This window comes from Passer domesticus, chromosome 5 (assembly GCF_036417665.1).
Source record: "Passer domesticus isolate bPasDom1 chromosome 5, bPasDom1.hap1, whole genome shotgun sequence".
NCBI lineage: Eukaryota > Metazoa > Chordata > Aves > Passeriformes > Passeridae > Passer > Passer domesticus.
The window spans coordinates 55,442,552-55,469,700 of NC_087478.1; the positions used below are offsets into that span (position 1 = coordinate 55,442,552).

General features: G+C 41.9%; 2 protein-coding genes across 14 annotated transcripts in view; one reads left to right on the forward strand and one right to left on the reverse strand.

Moving 5' to 3' along the window:
• The window catches only part of SYCE3 (synaptonemal complex central element protein 3), a 42,138-nt gene extending 35,879 nt beyond the window's left edge, over positions 1-6,259 (reverse strand). For 6 of the 12 annotated variants that reach the window (XM_064420612.1, XM_064420611.1, XM_064420610.1 and 3 more), the window contains exons 1-3: positions 4,985-5,416; positions 4,317-4,425; positions 3,244-3,390 (exon numbers count right to left, since the gene is read on the reverse strand). In XM_064420612.1, the coding sequence (XP_064276682.1) occupies positions 3,244-3,390; positions 4,317-4,425; positions 4,985-5,110 (382 nt within the window). In that variant the 5' untranslated portion in view covers positions 5,111-5,416. The other 6 variants (XM_064420619.1, XM_064420621.1, XM_064420617.1 and 3 more) reach the window with 6 other exon arrangements.
• A 467-nt stretch (positions 6,260-6,726) lies between these two features.
• Positions 6,727-26,613, forward strand: STYK1 (serine/threonine/tyrosine kinase 1). 2 transcript variants are annotated; one of them, XM_064420623.1, is made up of 11 exons: positions 6,727-6,882; positions 10,094-10,591; positions 17,446-17,550; positions 18,402-18,545; positions 20,561-20,809; positions 21,063-21,244; positions 22,998-23,081; positions 23,327-23,535; positions 23,747-23,787; positions 24,083-24,179; positions 24,590-26,613. In XM_064420623.1, the coding sequence occupies exons 3-11, from the start codon at positions 17,484-17,486 to the stop codon at positions 24,792-24,794; spliced, it is 1,278 nt and encodes a 425-aa protein (XP_064276693.1). In that variant the 5' UTR covers positions 6,727-6,882; positions 10,094-10,591; positions 17,446-17,483; the 3' UTR covers positions 24,795-26,613. The 2 variants fall into 2 exon arrangements, with proteins under 2 accessions (XP_064276693.1, XP_064276694.1); XM_064420624.1 differs by lacking the exon at positions 10,094-10,591 and having other exon boundaries at positions 6,732-6,882.
• The last annotated feature ends 536 nt before the right edge of the window (positions 26,614-27,149 follow it).

Here is a 27,149-nt window from a genome sequence, read left to right on the forward strand (position 1 = left end):
TCAATAATGAGGGTCATTTCTCTTGGCAGCTGGTGCTTGTGCTGTAAAGAAAGCTATGGGTTATCTGCATCAAAAAGAATTTCAGATGAGAGCTTAGTTTGTGTTGTGTTGGTTTGATTTCTTACAAAGACATTTTGCTCCATGGATTTTGAATTTGCAGAGTAGCTGATGTGCTGCAAAAACATTCCCTGTGGCTTGTGAACTTGAGGAGGATAAAGAAAGGAAGAAGACAGTTCTGTAGGCCTTCCTTTGTGCATTGTTTCATTTGAACATGATTGCAATACAAGGCATTCACAGTCTGGAGAGATGGGTGTACTGTAAGCTTCTGTCTCAGGCAGTGCTGCTGTCACGGGAGAGCTACACAGGTGCTAAAAGTGCCTTGGAAGCGAAACACTTTCTGTTGGAAAAAAGCTCTGGAAACAAAGCCTGTGCTACGCTATAAGGCGTGTGAAAACAGCTGTGGATTTTTTAGTCTCTTTGCAGATGCCGAGTTCAAAGCCATGGCTTTAGACATCATTCTGCTTTCTGCTGGTTTGGCTTTTTGGAGAACCAATAAGCCTTCAGTACCACTGTGATTTTGGGGAGAGAAAGTCCATGCTCTGAAATCCTCAGAGCTGTAGGGGAAATCATCTGTGTGAGCCAAGTGGCAGTGGGATCCTGTTGCAGGTGTAAAGGGGATGAGAAGATTTTGGAGTGTCAGCTAAGTGGTAGCTTAAACTTTCTATTTTGTGCTGTTTGCAATAATGGAGCAAGGCTGCTATGATTGAATTTTTAGTCCTAGAACAGGACAATGATGCACTGAGCAGAAAATGGATCTTGATGACTTAGTACCACCAGCTGATGAAATTAGTAATTAATATTTTAAGGTTTTAAAATGTGATAGAAAAGACTCAGAGCTTCATTATACTTTCTGAACTAGTGTCAAAATACATTATTCTTCAATGTTTGGCTGTAAGTTTTGACTTGTAAATAGTGATTTGAGGAGGACCACAAAGGTCCTTAAAATTAATTAATTGTACACTGCCGCTTTCATGCCAATAGTGCCTATGTGATACAGTTCTTGTTCAGGAAAAAAAAAAAATTTAATAGTATGTGTAAATAGAGGTGTTACAGATTCAGTTTCAGGAAAAATTGCTGCAAGAATCTGGACTGAGCTTTTGAAAATATACTAAAAGGTGAAACAGCTCATATGGCTTCTTGAGCCTTTCCGATGTAATTGGGGCTATAATAAAGAACTGGAGGGCAGTAGTAGTAAATGAAAAAATATTCTAAAAACAGAGCTCTAGGACATGTTCTGACATGGTCAAGATCCCAGAGTGTGAAATGTTCTCATTTCAGCCCCCTTTCAGTTGTTTTACACTGGAAAGAAGGGCACAGTTTCAACCAGAAGAATTTCCATTGGAATTTGCAGAAGGCTTTGTATAAGTCTCATGTGTTTCTTGGTAAGAAACTGTTAATGGAAACTCTAAAACAGAATATTGAGAATACTTGTGGCTCCACTTGATGACTCTTGGATAGGTTACTCTTGGGCATCAGCCTCTTGACTTACCAACAGGTGCAGTGCATAACTAAGATCAGTAAATTTTGCTTTGCCATGCAAAAGCATTGCAGTGTTACACACCATGCTACTGCTGACACTTCTCATCACAGAAAATGGGTTCTGGGGTGTTAAGAGATGTCAACAATCCAGTTTACTGGTACTGTTATGTGAGCACTAGATGGGGCTCTTACTCCACTTAATTTGTTCTGGAAATTTATAGATGCACCCCTGTGACAGGAAATAAAGGTGTTAGTGTGGGCTATCTGGGTTCTGCTGCAGGCTCTAGGGGGGCTGAAATAGGGTAGATGGTAAGTAATAACCCAATAAATAAATAAAGGATAAAAATAGCAAAGTTAAAATATAAATATCTTGCTGTATAGTTTTTCTAGGAATAAGCACTGCTGCCTATCCCTAACTTTCCTCTCATAACCATCACATAACTGCAAAGAAAATCTTGGGCAGAACTGAAGACCTACCCATGGGAAAGTCAAGTGTACAGTTCAAAGTTTGTTCTTACCATTTGTAACTCTGGAAATACTTGGTGTTAAAAAACAAACAAACCCAAAGTTAAATTGACTACATATTTTTTACTTCAATGGATAAACATTTTGTCTGAATTTAGATCAACCACTCTCAAATACACAACCTAAACGTTGGCAAACTTTCAGGGATTATTTAGATGTGATTTAAATCATTACCTCTTCAGAGGACATGGAGGTGCTCTCACTTGCTGCATGGTGGTTACTTTCTTGTTAAAAGAGACTGATTTTAATAAAATAAAATCCTTAAAATTTATTGCACTGAATTCCATCTCTGATAAATTACTCATTTATGTAAAACCACAAACCATGAGATGCTGCTCTTAATCCACATCCTGACTAAAGAATTTTTTTTGTCCTTTTTTAATATTTCACAGTAAGAACATATGGAGAGAAGCATGTTTTAGAGCATGATTAGTTTGGTTTCTGCAGCAATGTCACCACACTCACTGCAGTCTATAATTACAAAAAAAAATTTATTTCATGCCACCTTCTTAGGGTTTGAGAGGAACAATCTTTCTGGGGAAATCAGTTCAAAAAAATGGTTAAAAATCTAATGAAAGAAGATGCAACAACTATGGATGGTCTATCTAAATAATAAAACCATGTAATGGAACACCTAGATGATAATACTAAATAAAACCATATAAATCTATCTGCAGATCTGGAATTTATAACCTGTGTTTCATTTGGGAAAATAAGCAATTCTTCAGTTTTCTTTGAAAGGCATGGGCTAGTACAATGCTACTAGGCTGGCCCTCTACAGCACCCCTGCTCCCCATCCCCCCAGTTTGTTCAGGTTTCTAAGAATTGCAGTTATACTGACCATGAAGTGAGTATGATCTTCTGGGGAAAAGGTCAGAGGGTGTGTCAATTGTGTGTGGAAACTCTACAGGGATTACTGATGGGCAGCATGCAAATACACACATTGTTGCCTTTTACCCTCAACTATATGAAGCTATATGTGTAATCTCATTAAAATAATTCCACAGACATTCACGAATAAGTAGTTCCTAGCAAGAGGAAAGCCCATTTCCCACCACATTTCTCCCAGCTGTGGTGAAACCTCCACAGCTGGGAGAAAAAAGGACCTAAGTGGTTTTCCAAGGGATGTCATTCTGGCAGTATGACAGAGTTCAATCTATTCCTTTTTTTGCTCTTCACCTATAGATTCCAGTAGCACCTCTTGCCATTTCTTCTCCATCTGCTCTTTGCACATCAGGAAGACATCTTCCAAGTGCTGCATGGCGTTGGACAGGTCTGGGTTGGTCTGGATGGCCACGCAGTCATAGGCCATCCAGGTTGCACGCACTGCAAACACAACAGGTATTACTATTCTCTGGCCAGGAAAAAACAATGACTGATTCAATAAACAAATTCAATAAGCAAATTCAATTAATAAAATGAATTATTATCAGTTCAGATCTCAGAGAAGGATGGAAAAAAAATAGAAACTGCCTATATTAATACTAGATTAAATAGACTGTTCAGTATTGCTTCTTTATAAATGTCTCAAAATAGTTCATAATGATGGTACACTGATGTGAATTACAAAACAAGGATGGACACTTCATCGAAAAATGACAGCAAAACAGGTAATCAAATGGAAAGGGTCAAGAGAGTGTTTAAAAATATATGAATATTATATAAGGAATCCTCCCTCCAGACTGGTTACAACTTGTGTTAGGTGAGGAAGAATAAGATTGAGGACATTGCAACAGAGATGAAATGTTTTAAGGACAACTTAAGTAATGATCTTGAAATAATCAGTACCTTAAATAATGGAATTGATTTTGAAATAATGAGTATCTGACAAAGCTGAGCAAATAGTTTTAGCACTTATGTACTAATGTATGCTTACGTACTTTCCCTTTTATTTTACCAAGCATTCACTATAGTACACTGACCTGAGAGGTGATATGTATCAATTTTTTAGAATTAAGTCTTGTTTTATAGACTATATTTTAATAATTGTACATTAAACACCTTAGTAATATTTTTGGTTTTAACCAAGACTCTCAACTAAGCATGCATCACCTATTGATTTTTAATTCTGACCATCTGAACCACCTAAATTATTTGCATGCTTTTTCACAATTAAGAACCCGAGGACATTAGCTGATGGTGATTGTTTTAATTACATTTCTATCACACAAAAGTTTTCAGAATAAATATAAAAGTAAATCTTCAGTGTCTTTAGTACAAAAATCCATATAATTCCTAATAAAGACCTGTACCTGTTAGTTTTTCCATTTCCTCCAGAAGTTCCTCCATATCTGTTTTAAAGTTCTCCACCATCTTTCCCCTGTTATAATAGTTTCCTTCCTGAGATTCTGATTCAGCCATCTATAAGGAAACCAGGAATCTCCTACTTTATTTTACTCTAAAGTGATTGATTTTCATAGTTGAGACAAAGTAACATTGCAATAAAAAATAAAAGCATATACTTTTTAGGTTTACATGTGAATTCAGTAAGAAGCTGACCTTAAGGTTGCTGGTGATCTGTATGCTGCATATGACTTGTGACTCATTTTGAAATTAGTAGAAAGAATTAGCTAAAATATGCTGTGCTTGTGCAAAATAAATATTTTTGGTATCAGTAATAAAGATCATTGTGTCAAACCCTTCACTAGCAAACTTCATTACCCTGTTGCAGTTGTCTTCCAGCTTCTCTCCCAAATACTCTGACCCAGGTCAACTCCTTATTTTCAAAGTTAGTTGTAAAATCCTCATTTGTAACAGTATTTATTTCACAATTGCAGGCTCCAGCCAGGTTAAGTACAAACAATAAATTCTGTCACCATAGAGGCAGATAGGTGAATATGATTCCCTAATCTCTGCTTAGTTGTAGGGAATTAAATTCTAGGAAGTAAAAATGCTTGGGGTAAGGATAGAGTTTTAGAACCTTAGTGTTCACCGAAAATGTGACACAAAGTATTGCCTTTAATTTCCTTTTCTGAAAACCATCAATGGATGGGACGGCACTGTGAAGAAAGAGACAGAAGAGCTTCAGTGTAGTGACTTTATACATCACACTGCAGAGTTTTTATCCTATGATTTTTCAGACTCAGTAGGTATCTGTTTTCCGGGATTTATTGCCGATATGTGCGGAAGGAACGCGACCGGTGGTTTGTAATGGCTTTTACAGCAGTTTAAACCGGTGCCAAACCTCGGACGCTAGGTGTTCCAAGTGTCTCTTCATACAACGAGGTAAAACTGAGGTTAACCGGGCATCTCCTTTGCCTCGGAGGCCTTAGAGAGCCCAAGCCGCGGTGCTGTCCCACACCACGGGCACCTTTCGGCCGCCGCCACGTCCGCGTCCCCCGGGGCGCAGTGGCCGCGCTGCCGCCCGCCCTCACGGACAGGGCGGGCGGTAACGGGACACCAAACACTACCCGGCCGCCGTACCCGCCCCTCCCGCCCGCTCCTTGCCCGGGCTCGCGAGCTCGGTTGATTCTGTGTTTCACGAATACAGTCGCTTGTGAGAGCTCGGCGGCCGGGGGAGCGGCGCGGTTGGCGCTCCGCAGCCTCGGGCTGTGGTTGTGCCCTGGCACCGTGTTCCGTCTGCTCCTCGCTTCCAGCGCTGCCTCGGCCGGCTCTGTGCGCCATCACAGACAGAATCACAAAATCACTAGGTTGGAAGAGACCTTCAAGATCATTGAGTCCAATCCATGCCCTAACACCTCAAGTAAACCATGACACCGAGTGCCACATCCAGTCTTTTTTTAAACACATCCAGGAATGGTGACTCCACCACCTCCCTGGCAGACAATTCCAATACTTTATCATTCTTCCTGTAAAAAACTTATTCCTAATATCCAGCCTATATTTCCCTTGACGCAGCTTGAGACTGTGTCCTCTGGTTCTGTCAGTTGCTGCCTGGAGAAAGAGACCAACCCCACCTGACTACATACACCTTTCAGGTGTCTGTAGAGATTGATAAGGTCACCCCTGAGTCTCCTTTTCTCCAGGCTAAACACCCCCAGCTCCCTCAGTCGTTCCTCACAGGGCTTGTGTTCCAAGGCCCTCTCCAGCCTCGTTGCCCTCCTCTGGATGTGCTCAAGCATCTCAACATCCTTCCCAAACCGAGGGGCCAGAACTGGACACAGCACTCAAGGTGTGGCCTCACCAGTGCCAAGTACAGGGGAAGAACGACCTCCCTGCTCCTGCTGGCCACACAGGCCAGGATGCTGTTGGCCTTCTTGGCCACCAGAGCACACTGCTGGCTCGTGCTCAGCTGGCTGTGAACCAAGACCCCCAGGTCCCTTTCTGTATGGGCACTGCCCATCCACACTGTCCCCAACCTATAGCGTTGCAGGTGGTTATTGTGGCTAAAATGCAGGACTTGGCACTTGGACTTATACATCATCTTATTGGGCTCTGCCCATCCATCCAACCGAGCCGTGTGTGTGGTTTGGGTGGTTTCTACGTGTGCTACAGCTGTCCTGCAGATAGAGGACGGTTATGTTAATAGAACTGCTAGTCTGCTGCCTTTCAGTGTGCTTAACCATAAAGAAAAAAGAACATAGGACATAAAGAAAAAGACAGAGGATGTTAAACAGAACCGGGCCTGCCGTGCTGGGCAGCGCGGCACCCCTCCGCTGTGCAGTTCCCGCACCCGGAGCAGGGGAGTCCCACCCTCCGTGCCTTCATCTCCGCTGCAGCACGGACCGCCCTCCTCCTCCTCCAGCCCTGCCCGCACCGTTCCTGGGCACGGCGAGCCGCAGGAACTGCAGTCGTGGCGAGAGCGGCCGCTCCAGATGGGCTGTGGTGTCAGGGATTTTCCTGTCAGTAACCCAGAAGGTACATCTGAATTTAAAGCTGGGTAGGGCTTCTGCTGCTCTTCTCAGGGAGTCTCTTCATGCCTGCGGGATGGAGTGAGACGTCTGACCAGGGCCGGTAATGACAGCACAACGAGCAGCAGGTTCACGGCTAAGGAGAGTAGGTTTATATTGGATATAAGGAAAAAATACTTGCCAGTGAGGATGGTGAGAAGTTGGAACATGTTGCCTTGAGAAAGTTGTGGATGCCCATCCGTGGAAGTGTTCAGGGTCAGGCTGTATGGACTAGTGGAAAGTGTCTCTGCCCACGGCAGGGGGATTGGAACTGCATCGTCTATGAAGGTCCCTTCCAAACTGTTCTATGATTCTATGATTTTTGCATCATTAAAACAAAAAAAGCCAGAGAAGGTGTTTGCAGGACTAGGCAAAATCAGGTTAGAATTTTTCTGCAGAAAAAGCAACAAAACTCAAGGTTTGTCAGGTGTTAATAGATAGGAATTACCTGCTTTATAGCAGAGTCCCATTTCTGAATTGTCCGTGGTCCAGGTCATGTCCCATTCCAGATCAATATCCAAACACTGAATGGTTTGGGCTGTCTCTTGTTATCCTTTTTCATCCTCACAAACACAAACTTAGTCCTATTTTTAAATTATTTGGTATATTAGTATTCTCATTATGCAGCAGACTTGCTCATCTCTTGCAATTACTGCTCATTTCACTGCCAACTGAGTAGCTGATTTAAAGATGAGACTCTGTCTTCAAAATAGAATTAAGTATTTATTCACCTAAGTTGCATGAATGCAACTTTATCACAGAGCATTGTGTTGCTAAAGTTTTGCAGGGGTTCAAAAGCAGCTGAGTAAAATCCCTGAATAGAGGGAGTGCTAGTAAATTACTGGACCTTTAGCTGGCTGATGAAGACTGATGCCTAATCATTAGGTCATTTCAGTTTTCTACTTTATTTCTTTTCATATGGTGCAACCTTTGGAAATTTCAAATAACAAATACCGCAGGGCTGAACTGAAAATCACAACAGAATTGCCATTAAAAAAATAGGCTTGTAATTTTTCTTGATTAAGAAACGTGCTACTTGGAGAGGCAAAACTCATGAGGCAGAGTAGACACTTGAGATAATGATGGGAGGTTTTCTTGCACGTTAAGATTGTTCCTGTGCTGTGCCATGTTGTGCTTATCTGCAGAAACTATATCAAGGGTGTGTGTACCATAAAAGTGCTGCCCTTCCTTCTGCATGACCTCTTCCCCCACCACATCTTGTTCTTTCTCACAGCGTGCTGTTACCAGTGATCCTTGGTTGGCTCTGCAGCTGCCTGGCTGTTGTTGTTTGAGACTTATACATTAGTCCCTTATCTTCTGAGTTTCTACGCCTTGTGGGCTTAAGTTGACCAAAAGATGAGTCACAATATATCAGCTATAAGCCACAGTTTTAAGTCATATTAGAAGGTGAAAATAACTCAAGAAGTTCACTGCTTAGTCCCAGAACCCATCTTGAGGCTATGGTGCAGCAGCTGTGTGCAGTTAGGATGGTTTGTACATGTGCTACAGCTGTCTTGGAGATCAAGAGGATGTTTATGTTAATAAAATTGCCAGTCTGCTGCCTTTGAGTGTGCTTAATCATAAGGAAAAAACAAAGAAGGATAGAGGATGTAAACAAGTAATGTTTTCTTTGTGGATGCACATACAATACAAGACATAGCAGGAAAATTCTGTTTTTCACAGGACAATAAATTACTTCTGTCACTTCACTAAGCAGGGGAAAAAGCATGTTGATGAATGAGGAGGATTATATAGGCTGAAGCCTGAATTCTGAACCATTAAAATCTTATCCGACCAGTCAGACTGGGAGCACAACAGAGACACTGGTGGGGGAAATTAAAAGCTGCAGCCATTGTTGCTTTTGCATATGCTTACCCTGAATATTTAACCCTTTGCCTTTGACACTCTCTTCCACAGTAGGGAGATGTAGAAACTGAAAGGGGGAAGATTTTCAGTTGTCATATTTTTAAACAGTAATCTGAAAAGGTTTTTCTCCAGGTGCCCTTGAGGAGAGTGCCTGTGGAATGTAACTCATTTCAGTAAGAAACTCATTTAAATGAGGCACTGTTATTTGCATTTTACTTACTGTTTAATGGAGAATGAGGTATGAGACAGATCCCCTGCTCCTTCATGGAGATAACACTACAGAGAGTCAATGCAAATTAGTACCAGAATGAGAGGAAAGCTGAAATCAAGAGTCTAAACCTACATTCTGCAGCTGTAGTGATCTTTCTATTTAAAGAAAATTTTCAATCTAGAATATGTCTCTCCTGGTTTCTCAGGGGATAAAAATCCATATCACAGGACTATTTTGCTGATACTACTTTGCCCACTCCTGCCAGTGTCTGTAGAGAGATCAAGTAATGAAAAAGTCATTCCTGTTTTCACCATTTTGCACACATGGGTTAATGCCAGCTGGAGGAATAATGCTAAGGAGAAGTCTCTCTTAAATTAACTATTGTCTTTTGATACCCAAAAGTATCGATGGTGCCACAACTAAAATTTTCACCACAACAACATAATTATATGCAGCAACAAAATGTTAATAGGAGTAGATGAGTTTGGCCAAAACGGTTGGCAGAGATCACATTATCTGCTGCATCTTCCCCAAACCACCTGCATCGAGTTTCTGAGTGTGAAATGAAGTTTGTCTCTCAACAAGAAGTAGGTCTCATGGTTTTTACTCTTGAAATGCAGCTCCTCTCACTCCTATGAGTAGGTAAGCAGATAATCTTGTGCAGACTCACATAAGCAGGACTCTGGAACTCTTAACACAAGATTTATCAGTAATAGGGGAGGGCAGACCAACAGCTGGGCTTGCATACATGGATTGGTTGGGAAGAAAGTCCCCAGAGCTGAAATGCAGAGGTGTGATGAAGATTAGACCCCACGGCTGCTGAGGACACCAGCAGAGCACAATGGAGATCCCCAGGCCATCATGGCAGGAAAATGTCACAGGGAAGTTCAGGAATATTGTCTGGTGTGTTTGGGGAGCTCAGAGTGATGTGAGGAAAGGGCAGGGGAAAGCCAAACTTTCCAAAGTTCTGGCAGAATGCCTGAACAGCCCAAGCAGGAGGGTCACCAAGGGGCAAGGCAGAATGTGAAAAACTCTGTGTTTCTGCTGTCTGCTGTAGCATGTTTTGATATCATTAGTCTTTTATCTCTTTCTTCATTTGCAGGCTGTGTTCCTGACGGAATGCTTTTTCAGCCTCTGGAGTCCTGGGGGTTTTGTACAGATTTTCTGTCCCAGGAGCACATTCTTTGTAAACATGAACCTGTAGCCAAAAGCGTATGAATTCTATTTATTACATAACCTGTCCCTCTGTATTGGTGTGCCTTTCAAACCCCACTGCAGGTGCCTGCTGAGGGCTCTTTGTTGTGCCTGTCTCTGTAGTCAGCCCATGCGCAGCTGGTGTGTGGAAGCTAGGCAGACCTGTTCTGCAAGTATCTGCCTTCCTGTCAGCTGTGTGTTGGATATCCCAGGGGAGACCAGCAAAGAGCTGAAGCTGGGCGGGACTGGATTAGAAAAATCAGTGAGGAGGAACTTAATCATAAGAATTAAAACCCTGCCAAGGTAGTCATAGGAGTTAATGGGAGTGGCCTCACAAGCTGGGAACCGGCAGCAGGAGAGCTTCAGGAAAAGACAACCGCTGGGCAAGGGAAGTGGTGTCATTCAGGTAAGTGAGAGAAAGCACTTCTGGAAGATCAGCCCATGACTATTTATTTCTTAAAAGACTTTTATTAACATAAATGTGACCTGAATTAGAAGGTGGCTGTACTGTAGAGTCTGTATGTCTGTGTGTGTGCATGTACATATGTGCATGTGCTTACTGCTGGTAGTGAAGCTACTTACAGCCATTTCTGTGATCATAATGGTGTTGGGGTTTGATGAAAAAAATGAAAGAGGGATGTCTCTACACACTGTCTGATTTTAATTAAATCACTCACAGGCTTTTTTTAAGGAGGAAGAAATTAACAAAGCAATTAAGTTTTGTATAAAATTAGTCTCAGTTCACTGAAACAGGGTGATGCTATGAATATGTGTATAAATATGTCCAGTCTTAAGTAATACATGCTTAGGGCTGAATTCAGAACTAATTACTGTTTTACTGCCATCGCTGTTGCTTGATTGTAATGCAGTGATCTCTAACCCAAAGTGGTGCAGATACCTAGTTTTTCCTGTGTTTACCTGTGTGTGCATGAGCTACTGATTAAGTTACAAACAAAATCTGTGTTAAATCCACCAAGAAACATCCAGAACTTGGGAAACTAAAACTAAAGTTGTCTACACAACTTCAGGTGGCTGTGAATTTATCAAAGCAGATTCAGGTTTGATTTCTGAAACCATTAAGCAGCAATGTGATGTCATACAGTGTTTTTATCACACAGTAGGTTTTCCACAAGAGCTATATGTATGTGTGGTCCTTTGAAACAAAAATCCTTCATTCTTCTCATGTTCTGTCATAGCTTTTACTGTCACAGTTTTTCAGAATTTCTGTATTTGTGCTGGGGTTTGATACAGGCTTAATACAGGCACCTACCAGCAAAATCAGAGCTCAGTCAGCAGGGAGACATTTTCAAAAGTAGTATATGATTTTGCTTTCATAAAAGGAAGCCATAGGTGGTAGTGTACTGCTGAAAGTTTGGCCTCTAGACTTTTAATAGCCTGCTCATTAAGGCCTTCAGCTTAATGTATTCCTTGGGGTTTTTTATTATTTTAACTCATTCTTCAGATTACCTGTGAGGAATTACTTTTGGTGGCCTTAATTAATTTGAAATGTTCAAGATATATGTTAATTTTCCAGAAACTATAGTAGTCCATGTCTGCATTAGAAAAAATGTCTTAATCCTCATTCAGGTTCTATACCATTTCACATTTCTGTACTTAGATTTCCTTATGCAGCACAAATAAATTAATTTTTGTAGATGATCTAAGCAAAACCTAGCACTGTAAGAACTTGCATATCTCCACTGAAATGGTGCCAGTTAGAGCTAACATTTTTAGCGTAAAAGCACAGCAGCATTGAGTCCTCCTGACTAATTTTTCAGTGCAGTAGTAACTGTTAACTTTGCCTGCTTTTTCTGCTATATTGAAAAGGAGCCAAGTTTCCTCTAAGTAACCACCTGCTGAAATAGCAGCATGAGCCTCATTATTTGCTGTTTTCTCTATGTTCTAGCTCTTCAAAAGTGGGCAGCCTAATTTTCTTCCGCTCCCTTAATATCCTTCTGTAGCAGCTAGCCTAGGTTTAATATGCAAGTATTGCTTCTAATTTTGGACCAAAAGAAAATCTTGTGTTTCCGTATCTGATTTTTGAAACACTTTGTTTTCTTACAGGGTATTACAGCTACCAGCTGTTTCAAAAGTGAGTTATAATACTAAATCTTGATAGCTGAGACAGTCCAACAGCAAGCCACAGGATATTATTTTTAGTGCTTGTCCACAAGGACAGAAGGGACGCTGGTGTAGCTGGTCAGAATTTTCCATTCAGCACAAGTGAAGATGCTGCTTGGTAACCGACAGGTGCCTTGCAGTGAGAGATTAGGTGACTCCATGGGCCAGGGAAGCCTTGCAAAAATGACATGGTCTGTCAGGCTGTTGGAAATAGTCACTAAGGTCTTCTTCAGGCAGAAGAGACAGAATATGCAGTCTAACAAATGCATGGCTGAAACCTGTCGGGCTCATTTTTTTATTTGTTTTGGATGCTGCTTTTAGTAAATGGTGGACAAAGCAGAGGAAAAAAAATCTCTTTTTCTCTGTTTGCTTTGCAATGGTGCTTTATTCCTCCCTCTTTTCTTACATTCAGTGTCCACAACTGCCTACTCCTGTGGTTTCCTGCTGCTTTGGTTCCTGTAATTCCCTGGTAGCTCCTCTCCCTTCCTGCTGCACAGCCAGCACAGTGCACTTGTGCACAGCAGTTGCCAAAGCCTTGACTGTTGACCATGTTCAAAGGTCAGATAAAAGAGGAGGGAAATAATAAAAGCAGCAGTGAAATGGTAACGGGAGAAGCTAGAGAGCAAGGTTTTGCCACTGCAGGAAATTGAGTGGAAGACATAACGTTTAAGGATTTGTCTTTTATCACTCAGACAGTGTGCTGGACTGCAGTTACTGAATGACTCAGCTGTACTTTATATGTCTGTAGTCACATTACAGCTGGTCCTCGCAATTGGTGCATGAAAAACAAGTGTAAGAATATTTTTATAAAAAAGTGGTGTGCAGTTAACATGGGACAGGATGTCTGGAGAAATAACTGCATTAAGTCCATGTCAGCGCATAGCACTTTTTAAAGGGTCTAATGAAGATCTAGATGAATCTTAGCCTTTATTTTCGTCATATTTAATTAATCAGCTGTTTCTTTAGACCTTTAGCTAATCATTACACAAGGATTTACATGTTTGCACTGATGATGGGAACTGCTCGTAGCTTACAAATTAGACATATTCAGAGGCAAAACTGTATATTTGCTGTGAATTTGGACAACTTACTATCCTGAACATGGCAGGAGCAAGCAGCAGGCAGCTTCTGTGTGGGCAGTATTTGAGCTGTCTGTTCCATATATTCCATGGGCGTCTTAAGTCTTGATATTTCTTTTCAGTCTTCACCACAAAGTTTGTCACTCAGACTTCTTAAGTCTAAGTCCTGACACTTTAAATAACATAATTTGAACTTAATGAGAACTTCAAGGCCATAAAATGTCAGAGAGCATTGATTATTTCAGGTCTTTACAATTATGTGAATGCTTCTGCTATTGCTGAGGGGACAGTTCCATGTGAGAATGAGTGACAGGGGATTGGAAAAATCATGGTAAGGCTTCTGCTGGCGCACAGTGCTTGTGGATCTGTGCTGACACAGGGAGTGGTTTCACACTGCAGCTTTAGATGAATTAGCCATTCACCCCTGACTAATACCAGCCACTAAAATAGCAGGAAATCACCATGGCAAAAGAGCAATGGATTTTTCCTGCTAGGTTAGTGGTTTGAATCAAGTTACCATGTGATCGATTGCACAACTGAGAGCAAAGCAAGAAATGAGAACACAGCAGAGACAGAAGATAATTCCTTCTTTTGGCATTGGTGAACACTTAATTCAGCTCAGCTACATTCACATTCAGTATTTGGGTTTCCTGAACTGCTTTAAGCAGCTCCCACAGATGATACCTTCTAGCTGCTTGTTCCTGTCCCTGTGTTGCCCAAGTGTTCATCCTGTTGGCAAATGTGCAAAGAGGAACAGTGTTGGTGTAGGATGAGAGCTAATTAATCTGTCACTGCTGCCAAGCTGTGGAACTGCTGTGCCACATGTAGTGCACCAAGTAGTCTGCTAGGAGCAGTTTGCAAGTGCAGGTGACTGTAGTTTAATTTCTGCTAAGGTTTTGCCTTATATTTCCCATTGTCTAAGAACTGCTGCTTCTGCTATTTTTAGCTACTGTGGTCTTCATTGTATATTTGGCTTTGACATCAGGATTTGGGTTCAGGTTGAGGGTCAGAAGGCTCTGCAGAGGGATCTGGACAGGCTGAATCCATGGGCTTGGTCCAGTTGTGTGGGGTTCAACAAGGCCAGGTTGTGGGTCCTGCCCTTGGGTCACACCAACCCCCTGCAGCTCCAGGCTGGGGCAGAGGGGCTGGAAAGCTGGGAAAGGCCCTGGGGGTGCTGGGGACAGCACTGGACAGGAGCCCAGGGGTGTCCAGGGGGCAGGAGGCCAATGGCACCTGAGCTGTGCCAGCCATGGTGTGGCAGCAGGGCCAGGGCAGTGACTGTCCCCTGGGCTGGCACTGCTGGGGCCGCACCTCAGATCCTGGGGCATTTCTGGGAACCTCAGGAATAGAAACACATTGAGGGGCTGGAGTGTGTCCAGAGAAGGGAATGGAGCTAGGAGAGGGTGTGGAGCACGAGGAGGGGCTGAGGGAGCTGGGGGGCTCAGCCTGGAGAAAAGGAGGCTCAGGGGGGACCTTCTGGCTCTGCACAACTCCTGACAGGAGGGGACAGCTGGGGAGGATTGGGCTCTGCTCCCAGGGAACAAGGGACAGGACAAGAGGAAACAGCCTCACGTTGTGTCAGGGGATGTTTATATTAGATCAGGAAAAAGTTCTTTGATGAGAGTTATTAAACATTGGAATGGGCTGCCCAGTGAAATTGGTGGAGTCACCATGCCTGGAAATGTACAAAAAGCCTGTGGATGTGGCACATGAGGGCATGGTTTAGTGGTGAACATGGTGGTGGTGCTGGGCTGACTGTGCGATTTGATGGTTTTAATGATCTTTTCCAACCTTTACAACTCTATGAATTCCAGTGAATGGAATTCAGTCTGTGTAAAGGAAAATTTCAAAAATTCAGTGGAATAAACAAGCTGACATTTAGTAAAAATTGCACAAATTCTCTAATGCAAATCCTAAACTGAAGTAACACAGTGTATGTGTGCACATGATCTAGACAGCACTGATCTTGGTACAGTGTTAACCCACAGGCAAGAAAAATCAGAATGCCAGTAAGGCACAGATTTTGAACCTTTTAAGATATTTTTGTTTCTTTTATTCTGTCTTGAAAAATGTCTTAATCTAATAAAATTAGTTGAGCACTGTCAGTAGTCCTGCTCTGTGTTGAGTATGCACATGAACATGTTAGTTCCACATAATTTTCATGTGTCTCCCATTGCAAAAAATATTAAATGTATAACATGAGTTCTGTGGATTTCCAAGTTACCATTCTCCTTGTGAGGATAGGAATGTAAGAACTGCAGTGATGTTCCTGTTAGACAAGTAAGCTGCAGAAACAGCCTAGTCCAGGAATTTATTTAGTCTTGACCTGAAAAGTAGCACTGAAAGGCACTTTTTCAGAATTACCTTACTGAGCAAAACTTCTTTTTCTCCTTGCTGAGTATTGTGAGAGGATAGAGAGGTAGAGTGTAAGTGCGCTTCTGTAATCAATCTTTTCCAGTGCTTACACCTCCATATGAAACCACAGCACATGGGAGTGCCAGGGCAAATAAAGACAAATGACTGCCACTGTTTTCATTCCTGGATGCCATGGTTCTGCCCTGAGTATGGTTGGAAAACATGAGTGCCACCCACTGGCACTGGTGAACACTGCTGGAAGGTGCATAAAGAGTAGGGAGGAATCTTTTTTACAGACAGGGACCAGTGTAGACATGGCTGCTGTGTCAGAGCTTTTTCCATGGATCTTTGCTGCTCTCTCTGTAAGCATAAATTGGGATGTGTGTGCTTTTGTGTGCCTGTGCTTGCATGGTGTGTAAATGTCAGTGTGCATTTCTAGTAAGCACCTGTACAAAGCCATTGGCAAGTTTTAAGATGGAGCTTGGACTGTTCATGACTTATACAATATGATTACTGGCTACTGGTCCTGAAATCTGTGTGTACCTGAGAATGAAGGAAGCCAGGCCTGGTCCTGTGTATTTGTGTGTAAGTGTGTGTGTGTGTGTGTGTGTGTGTTAGAGCTGAGGTGGGTTGTTTCAGTGTGCTTGCTTTCAGAGTGTACATGAAAAGCTTGGTATTATTGCTGTGTTATTACTCCTTTGACTGGATTCCTGGTGTAGCCAGCCTTGGAACTAGGTAAATCTGCTAGCATATTAAGAATGAAATCAAATAAAAAAAGGAAACAGGCTTTTGTGATACCTTAAAGCACAGATATATTCCATTTTCCTCTTTCTGCTGTCTCTCATGTGCAACTGGTAAAGAATAATTTCACTCATTAATTTTAAGCATGAGGACAAACTATTAAACTTTTCACCACCAAATTCCATAAAATCAATGCTCTATATTTGCCATTGAGGTTAATTGCCTAAAACACATAGCTGAAAACAAAGTAGGTGCTTTCAGGATAGAAGTCATGATTCCTATAAAATGTTCTAGATAATACTGTTTGCGAAGCTGTTACATTTTGGCAATGTTTATAAGAAGCAGTGACTAAACAAGGTGCATGCTTGTACAGGCTGTGGATTTTCAGCTACAAATGCAGAAGAGTTGCAGATGTTGTGTTTCAGAATACCTACAGACTTGGCAGTGCTCAGAAGTTGGTACAAGAGAGCCCTATGGCAACTCTTTTTTCTCCTTGTCTTTGTACAGCAACAGGAGGAGTTGTGGCAAGGACTGTAGTCAAGAATGACATTTTCTCTGCATGCTGCTGATCTGTTCACTTGTAATATAGCAGAAGATAAAATGCTGAGCCATCCTGGCATCTTCAAAATGGGTTAGCTAGGAGGGTATTAGATGTTCTTTAAATATAATTAGGTTCATATCTATGGATTTTTGTACATATGCCAGCCTTTAGGACTAGGGGTCCTCATTTGCTTGTGGAGCACTGCAGAACAAGCTTAACCCTAAATTCTCTCTGGTCATGCAGTGCATCATCCACAGGATGTGATAGTGCATATCCTGCGTCATTCTGGAAGCCTTTAAATCCCAGTGCTGCTTCATGCAGCCACTGATTGTAAGGGGTAAAAAGCTCCCTATTCACTTCACTTGTTGCTTCATCATCATCCTTTCTCCTAATAAACTGTTGTTATTCTTTATGTCTGTGCAGGAAGTGGGGGTTGGAGGCTTGCTTGCTTGTAACTGAACATGGCAGGGGATGCGAAAAGATTCTCACGGATGCTTCTGGAGTGCAATAGCAATGACAAGCTATGTGGTAAGATTCACACATTCCTTTAATAAGATTTCACATGCTTGCAGGAAGGCCGGGTTCACTAAAAAAATATGCCAAGCCTTTTCTCTTCCTCCACTGCATCCCAGCCCACATAGAAAGATTTGATGGAGCTTTTCCTGTGTTGTGTTTCAGGGAAGAAATGTTTATGGGGATGAAGCCTCTGTGGCTGGATTAATCTGACGTAATTTCAGCCATTTTAGAGAATTCCTACTTCAAATGAGGTGTACAGCAGTCATTAAAGATTCCCTGCAGCTTCCCAAAGGACTAGTTTTGTGGGATTTTGATTTTGTGACTTTGCCATCTTTCAGAATGGAAAAAATGGTCTCGACCACCTCCAAATCTGGGGACATGTGAAAGATAGTTACCTTCACAAGCCTTGCTAATTGCAATGTCTTCCAGTCAAATTCCAAAGGTGACCACACCTAGTTTCCTTTAAAATGCTCTGTGTAATTTTACTGGAAGGAGCTGGAGCTGTAATTGCATGTGATGACATAGCAAAATCCAGCCCGTCCCATCTCCCCGCTGTCCTGCTTCCAGTGCTGCTTCTGTTTCACTAGTGGATGTGACTTCAAATGGCTACAATTCCTGGCCTGCATATTAAAGCATCTAAATAAGTGACCTTAGGTGTGGGAGTCTTAGTGATTTCATGCAGTTTAGGTACTCAGCACCTTTGAAAAATAAGGTGTCAGCACTAACAGTGTTCAGCTATTCCAGAGGATGGACCACACACTTTTGGTGTTGAAAGTTACTGAAATGGATTGTTGCTACATGGTTATACAGAACTAAGTGTGCTGCTTACTCCTTGGTTTTCCATTTTCTTTCTCTGCTGACAGTTGTACGTGAGTATCAGACAGAAGTGATCATTGTCCCAGTTCTCCTGGTGGGAGTTTTTGTCACTGTCCTCACTGTGATCCTTTGGCTCCACTGCCGCGGCCTGCGAGCAAAGCAGGAGCAATCAGCACCAGCTGAAACCCAAGGTAAAAAAATGGTTTTCAACAAGAGGAAAGAGTATTGGTTTCACAGCCAAAAGCCAATTCCATTTCCCCATCACTTGAGCTGTTAGGCAAAACCATTTATGAGGATCCTGACTGGTATTCAGCAATCCAGTAAACATTAGGAAAATTGTGAACAATGATTTACTTAATTTTGCAGTGTTACAGCAGCTTCCTTGAACCAGGTCTCATAAGCTCTTGGAGGTTTATAACACACCCAAGATAGCTCAGCTACCTTTGGAGGCATAAAATCAGCAGGATGGCTTCTGTTGCAGTGTTGGAAACAAAAAAGTTTAATAAAAGGCAAAATAACAAACAGAGAAAAACCGAGCCAGGTGCAGGAGGTTCTTACTCCTGGTAAAACACCTCACAAAAGTGATTAGTTTCTTTGTTCACTTCTTTTTCTAGTAAATTGCCCAGGTGGGACTTTTTGGCTTCTGTCCAGTTAGCTATCCTTAAGTTTGAGGTGAAGTCCCCTAGGCCTATGAGATGCCTTTTCACCTAATCAGGGAGTGAAACTTTTCCTTTTTAAGGGGACAATGGATAGTATTGTCACTCCATCAACAGGGGGGCACATTCCTACATTGCAGGAGCAGTAATGGAAGCTGTAGTATGGATGGATCTTGGAAAATCTAAAGCATCGTGTCATGTAGGCTGTTTAACATGCTGTGGTAATAACATCACAAGAGCTGTGAAGTGTATTTATGTAACAGCATATGAAGGCTGCTGCAAGGAGAGTTTTACTAGGGTAATTATGAATGATAGTAATTTTTATGTAGATTACACCTAGTTAATCTATTTTGTATACTGCCATTTAAGAAATTTAATTTCAAGCTGCTGTCACCCTCTTCCTTTGGAGACAACATGAAGTAGAACAGGGTGAGGGGGTAGTAGGTAGTAGAACAGGGTGAAGTAGAACTGGTAAGGGGGTAGGGAAAGGCTTGTGGGTACATGTGTGGCTGTGGAAATGAAAATGCATTTCTGAACTAATTTTGGGTATGTTGAGGGAAACAGATCTTGAGCCTATATTAAGAGAAATAATTGAGAACTGGTAATAAAAGAAAATGTTCATTGATTGAGCACGTGGGAATGAAGTCCAAATGTGTCTTATCTATTAAGGTTATGTAGTTAAATATGGAAGAAATTTCTAGACTGGTTCTGTCTTCATCAAATAGAGTGGGAAATAAATTCTTTGTCCTCTTCAGGGGCCAGGATAAGTAGGATACAATAACAGTTCCTTACTTTGCCCTGATTTCTGAAACACTGTGGAGCAAAAATTAAAGAGCATGGAAGGATGAGCATTGCTGAAATAAATGGGCAGGAGATCTTTCTCCTTTTAAATGCCTTTATTAAGAAGAATCAGCTCAGGAGGGGAGAAATCGACGGGTCGCGCCCACGCTGCTGCTGCTCCCAGGCGTGTCACGGAGAAGGAGGATGATGCAGCTTTGTCTGCTGGTCTGCAGACAGAGCTGGGGATTCCGTCCTCATGGGAGATTAGCAGATTCCTGGGTTTTTTTGTCTAACACCCCGGGGCGTCTCTTTAATCAACATCTTTTCAGGTTAGGGTGAGAAGCAAAAAGGATCCAAGCAGGTACGGGACTACGCTCCCATCCTTAGACGTCACTTAAGTCACTTGTTGGCTCGTAATTTTAGGGGTTTTCCTGGGAAAACTGTAAAAATTCGGGGTGCAATGCATTTCTCATCTGTATACTGGCTCTGATGTCACTCCTATTCTCCTCATACCTGGAGGGTCTGTCCTGGTGTCCTTCCCTGGCAAGCAGCCAGCATCAGGGGGACAATGGTTAATCACCAGCCATTAACAGGTAATTGAAGAACTCCTCTTTAACAGTGAAACTAGCTTACAGCAACTGGTCTGACTTGTTTTTTAACTCTGCAACCTAAAAAGAATAGATAGCTTTTATTCATAACAATTGCCATCTATTACAAGAGTAATAGATGTCTGTCTGCTTTTATGCATCATATGTATTTGCTTTTGTCAGTGACAAGAAAGAATCAGCAGGAACCCTGCTCAACAGAGAACCACTACATCCAGCTGACTGAGAGATCTGTGGAGAGCCTGCTAAATTCTGGATCCTTGACTCTGAAAGAATTAGAGATACCACGAGAGAAACTCTTACCAGACACCTTGCAGCTGATAAAACTTGGGAGCTATGGGAGCATCTACAGAGGACAGCTAGAAACTGGGAGCTCTGGGAAGACTAAGACTGTGATATTGAAAGCCTTGCAAGGTGTGGCCCGTGATCAGGATCCATTTTGGTACAGTCTCTGTATCCCAGACATGGTGCTGGGAAGAGCGTTGCCATCAATACTGGACAAGAACAAGCTATGTTCAGTACAGTAAGTCCGAGATGTTCCTGTAGGAATGTCTTGGTAGGATTAAAGATTGCTGATCATGTTGGTTTTAGCTGTCAGCCTGTTGTTTGCTGCTTTCTTTTGTTGTTGGTTTGGTTTTTTAAAATTTGTTTTCTTTTGTTCTCTCAGATCCAGCTAGTCCCCAGAAAGTAAAGGATTTCTTGGGAAGGATTAAATTTCATCAAAATCTTGGCCATCATGAGAACCTGGTTGAATTGGTTGGATGTTGTGTAGACCAGCTCCCACTTTATATGATCATGGAAGATGTGTCTCTTGGTGACCTGTTGACATTTCTGTGGACATGTCGGAAGGTGAGTCAAAAGAAGCGATGACAGAATAGCTTCTTGAGTTCCTTAGGTACATATCTATCCCTAAGTCATAAAATATTTTTTTCATCACTCCATGCATCCCTCTCTATAAATCAAAACTATTTCCATGCTCCAAAGAAGTTCTACACATGTCCTACTTGGCAGACCATTGCAGGGCATTGCAGGCAGTAGAATTAGAATGAATTCATACAGCCACCTGCATTTGTAAAGTTTTCAATCATGTCTCACTCCAAATGCTTTTAAGAAAGAAGAGCAGTTACAACACAGGGGAAGGTCATGGGATGATAACTAATTGGTAAAATACAGAAAATAGAATATAAGAATGAAAGGTTGGTACTTGCACTGAAGGGAGGTCAGCTATCTAGGGCATGGTGCTGTTCATTCTATGTATTAATACCCTAAAAATGGGATGATAGTGACGTGAGGATATTTGCTGATGATTCCAGCCAGTAAAGCCAAGGGCAGACCCAAAGGAATTGCAGAAGGATCTTCCAAGATTGAGAGACTTGTCAATAAAAAGAACAGATGAAATTCAGCATAGTTAAAAATGAAATAATGCACAGGAAGAAGTTTCATATATGTGAATGATGTCTTCATGTCTGCCCATTGCTGATGAGGTCTGATGTATGAAAATATGCAGTTCATTGAAAATGAACTCAAGCTAAAAAAAGAGCCTAAATATTAGGGGAGGTTTGTATTGGATAGCAGGAAGATATTCTTTCCCCAGAGGGTGGTGGGGCACTGAACAGGTGCTCCAGGGCGTGGTCACAGCTGCAAGACTGTCTGAGCTCCTGGATTGTTTGGATAACACTGTCAGGGACAGGGTGGGGTTGTTGGGATGTCCTATGCAGGACCAGGGGTTGGACTTAATGGTCTTTTTGGGTCGCTTCCCCTTCAGCATATTCTGATTCTATGACTCATTGTTACAAAAGACACGGAAACAAAACTCTGCTGTTACCATGTAAATCCATCACTCTCCTACATCTGAAACTCTAAATAGAGAAGGATTGATTCCTGTCCTGTTCAGCAGAAGGTCCAGGAAATAAGGCTAGTACATGTCACATTCAAAACAAATAAATGGAGCTGATTCTTCATGATCTAAGGATTTGACTAATGGAATGTCAGTGACTGCTGTGGATAGCCACTGACTGCTGTGGATACTGACAGTTCATATGAGGTCAGTTATGGAAGGTAATCTTTCAAAGGTTACTGAACATGTTGAAACCATAACCATCTAAGGAAGTTTTAAGTAGAACGTATCTGTAGGCTGTAAAGTGACACAGGAAGAACATTGTATGCTTACCTTATTCTCTCTCTCATCTCTCTCTCTCTTACTGTTACAGGCAGGGTGGTAGGAGAGATGGATTGTTATTCTCATACCAGGTGCCCAATTCAAGTGTTAGAAATGTGCTTTTCTACTCATCATTTTAATTTATAATATATCTTTTATTCACCTGCGTGGATTGTCATTCTTCACTGTCATTCTGACAATTTCTAACATTAATTTTTTCCCCACATGTCAATTTGCCCACCAGATGTCTATAATAGACTTGTTTTACTCAACACACTCTCAACATCACCCATCCACATCCTCCTACATTTCAGTCAATTTATGAGAGATTATGAGAAGGAGGAGTATAAGATTACATAGATTAGAAGGAAACATTCCCCACAATCCTACTGTGGCAAGTGCTGTGGCATTTGCTTGAACCAAGGTCTCTTACTTTGTGTCTAGGATGTAATGGCAATGGATGGTGTCCCCTATGACCTCACTGAGAGGCAGGTATATGAGGTTGGACAGCAGGTTGCAGCAGCTCTGGTAAGTCTGCTCAGGTTGGCTGTATTTTTTCCTTCTTGCTTGACTGTAACACAAGTTTGTGTGGTGGCTGAAGTCTTCTTGGCCTAAGCACTGAGAATAAAGGCTTTGTTAAAATATGCTTCCATTATGTCGGTGGCACATGTAACTTCACAATGTTGAAGGTAAGCATAAACTCAGTGACAATTTGTATCAGTTAAATTTGCTTTTAAAAATCATCCTGTCTTCTTTCTTTTCCAATTTCCCAGGCTTATCTCGAAGAAAAGAACTTGTTCCATGGTGACATTGCTGCCAAGAATGTCCTTCTCCATGACAACTTCACTGCTAAGCTCTGTGGTTTGGGCCTGGCCTATGAAACTCACACACATGGTGCCAGCTCAGTCACACGGAAAGTGCCCGTCAAGTGGCAGGCACCAGAGAGGCTCCTGAGCAAACCCCCTACCATCAAGGCAGACATGTATGGCTTCATTTTGGGACTAGAAGTTCACCTGTCTCTTCCACTCCTTTATGTATGATTTCATGTCCTGAAATTCACAGGAAGGCAGATGTAGTTTCAGCATAACACTTCACTTTTACAGCTCATTCTTTCTCCTGTCTGCAGGCCATACCTAGTTGTTTTTAGGTATTTAAGCCAGCAAACAACATCACTTTATTTTATTTTCTTGCAGATGGTCTTTTGGAATTCTACTGTATGAAATGATTACATTAGGTAAGAAGATTTAATGCTAATTAAAAAAAAACCAAAAAACCCATAAGGAAGCAGCAAATTAACAAGATCCAAAATCTCAAATTTTAGAATGTAAAGTTGGGCCATTTAAATGAGCACTCTGCTTTTTTCCAATTTGCAAAGTCTCATCAATTCCTTTTAGACCTTCTGTTATTGTAAATTGTGGTAGGAAAAAAATCCCAGATTTTGGTAGGGAAGGAAGGCAGTCTTGCACAGAAGCTGCTCTCTGCAACCACTGCCATAGAGTTTTCTACCATTGCTCCTTTTGCCCTTCCAGGTGCTCCACCATATCCTGAGGTGCCACCTTCTGACATCTTATCATACCTGCAGAAACAGAATATTATGAAGCAGCCCTTGAGCTGTCAGCAAGCCATGTAAGCCACTTGCTTTGTGGATAATTGAACATGAGGTTGGCAAAACTAAATGGAAATGAGACATAGAAAATGAGATTTTATACAAAATTTCTAAGTCTAGACTATGCAGAGAGTAATCTGCTAGCTGAGGAGGTTTGTGTCTGCCGCATCTCCTTACTGAGTTCTGCTGCATAAAACCTCTGTGGCCAAAACCTTTCTGTCCTGTTGAAAATGACACTTGTTTCTGTTTGCTTAAGTACCCTTGCATTTTGCTGCTCCACTGCTTCCTTGCAAGGTGCAGCACTGCTGGGGAATGATTTTTCTCCTCTAAGTTATAGGATATTCTCTGAAGCAAACAAAGTATCCAAAGGGAAGATCTAAGGTACATTTCATTGTATGAAGGCATAATTTCATAATTTCTTGATTTACAGGTACTGCATCATGAAGTCCTGCTGGCAGTGGAGTGCAGCTCACCGGCCTTCCCCAGCACAGCTCTTGTGCTCCCTGAAAACAGCTATGAAGACCAGCAATGGGCACACAGTGCTGCAGGTGCCTGAGCCAGTGGTGCCTGAACTCTATGCTGATGTTGCTGGTGTTGATGTGCATAGCCTGGTGAGGGAATACACAATCCTCTGAAGGGTCCTTTCATATTTTGGTAAAGCAGAAAGAAGTCTCAGAGTTTCCCTTTCTAAATATTTTGCAAGCTTGGAATGAGGTGTGTATATTGGAAGGGATCCCTTTGTTCTTCAAACATCTATATATCTTCATGCTAGACACAAGAAACTGTTATCATCATTGTTAAATCAACTTGTTGGTATCATTCTGCCCATCATTTGGAAGTAAAGTGTGTTAGGAAGCTGTAGAAAATGTAATGAGAAACTTGAATTAAAGGAGTGTTTGGTTTGTCTGGCAAGGTTTTGGTGTTGGGGTGGACTGCAGAGGTGACTTCTGTGAGAAGATGCCAGAAACTTCCCTCAGCTCCACGATGGACCTACTGCTGGTCAAGGCTGAGCCCTTCAGCAACACTGGTAGCACCTCCATGATTACATATTTAAGAAAGTGTAAAAGATACTGCACAACAGCAGGTGAAAGAGAGGAGTGTGAATGTGAGCGGAACAGCTCTGCAAACACCCGGGGCAGGGCAGAAGGAGGGGTAGGAGCTGCTCCAGAGCTGAGATTTCCCTGAGATTCTGTGGTACAGCCCACAAAGAGGTGGCTGAGCCCCTGCAGCCCTTGCAGGGCAGGGGCGGGTGCAGAGATCCACCTGCAGTCCCTGAAGGAGCCTACCCCCGAGCAGGGGCATGTCTGAAGGAGGCTGTGACTCCAAGGGAAGCCTGTGCTGGAGCAGAATCTGTCCTAGCAGAATCTGTGGAGAGAGGAGCCCTCATTGGAGAAGGACTGCACCTCATAGAAAGGGATCATGCTGGAGCACTTCATGAAAAACAACCCTTGCGAAGAAATTCTTGTAGGACCTACTTTCCTTTGGAGGGATGCCACACTGGAGCAGGGAAAGCGTGTGAGGAGTCCTCTCCGTGCGGAGGAAGGAGCAGCAGAGACAATGTGAGAAGAATTCACCACAACCTCCGTTCTCCCTGCTGGATGAGAAAAGGTAGAGAAATTGGGAGTGAAGCTGAGCCTGGGAAGAAGGGAAGGGTAGAGGAAGGTGCTGTAATACTTGGTTTTATTTCTCATTATACTTCCTAATTTGATTAGCAAAAAACTATTTTTTCTCAAGTTGAGTCTGTTTTGCCAATAACAGTAATTGGTGAATGATCTCTTGCTCTCCTTGTCTTGAGCTGGAAGCCTTTTGTTATATTTTCTCTCCCCTGTCCAGTTAAGAAGAGGAAATTACACAGTGGCTGGATGGGTACCTGCCATGAGGTTTCTGGAAATTTTTCACCATCTTTTCTGCCCCAGGAAAATGCATCAGTTGGGTATTTGAAAGAGAAGATGTCCTGGGGAACATGCTGTGGTGGTATTCAATAATTCTCTGGGATTTCTCCAGTGCTTTATGCTCTAGCTTCCCTTGGGAGCAAGTGCACTGTATTCAAACACACAGAAAACCAATCCCCACGCCTCCTTTCCCAGCAACAACAACAAAACCAAGCAAAACCCTTCTGTAACAGCAGAAGCTGTTACATAAATGTCATACATCTTCAATGGAGAGTGTGCTTTCTCTGCAGGTCAGGGGAGTACTCCAAAGCTTATATGAAATTTTTTTATCATTGATTTTCATGGACATGCAGACATGATAAAAAATTTGCACTGGAAGTTGTGGCTATTTTACTTTCATTTAAAAAGAAGCAGAATCAGTCTGTGAAACAGATTTTCTCGCGTCTGTTTTTAAAGTTGACAGTATCTTAGGGTTATTTTTTCTCTTACTATTTTGAAACTGTGAGCACTAAAGATCCTTGTGAAAAAAGACTAAATACACATTAAAGGAATAATTTTACCATTCTGTGTGAAGAGTGGATTCAGTGTTCACTCAGCATCTCCCTACTTAGCATGACTCTTTCCATTCTGGTTTCCATCAAAACTTGTTGGTCTTCTTTCAAAGACAATGGTAAGAAGTTTTCTATTTTTAATGCAAAATGACATGAAATGTCAATGTCAATAGTTGTTCTTTCTATGTCACTTAGGCTTTGTCGGAAATGATGTTTGCTTCCATAAATACATGTGAGTTCATACAGTACCTGTGTCACCACTATACACTGGGACATTGCAAAGTCCATTCAAGAGGAAGCAGTCAGCTTTCTGACTTTTCCCATGGTGTTAGCTAATTGCCACCTGGATCTTCATAAACCAGTTGGTGTAAATCTAACATGGAGAATTGAGATACCTTCTTTTCCAAATGGTAGAATAATAACATCCTTTTCTCTCTCCCTCACTTGGAAACAGTTTGAAAGCTACTGGGTAAATTAGGTAAAATTCAGTTATCTTTGGTGAATAAACTATTTATTTAAAAAATCATTTGATTGGTTCAAACCTCCC

Bases quoted from the DNA above. Each gene is read 5' to 3' on its own strand.
- STYK1 (XM_064420623.1), top strand. From the start codon at position 17,484: ATGGCAGGGGATGCGAAAAGATTCTCACGGATGCTTCTGGAGTGCAAT. The intron at 17,551-18,401 runs GTAAGATTCACA...CTCTGCTGACAG, and splicing joins TAGCAATGACAAGCTATGTG to TTGTACGTGAGTATCAGACA. The intron at 20,810-21,062 runs GTGTGGCCCGTG...TTGTTCTCTCAG, and splicing joins GATATTGAAAGCCTTGCAAG to ATCCAGCTAGTCCCCAGAAA.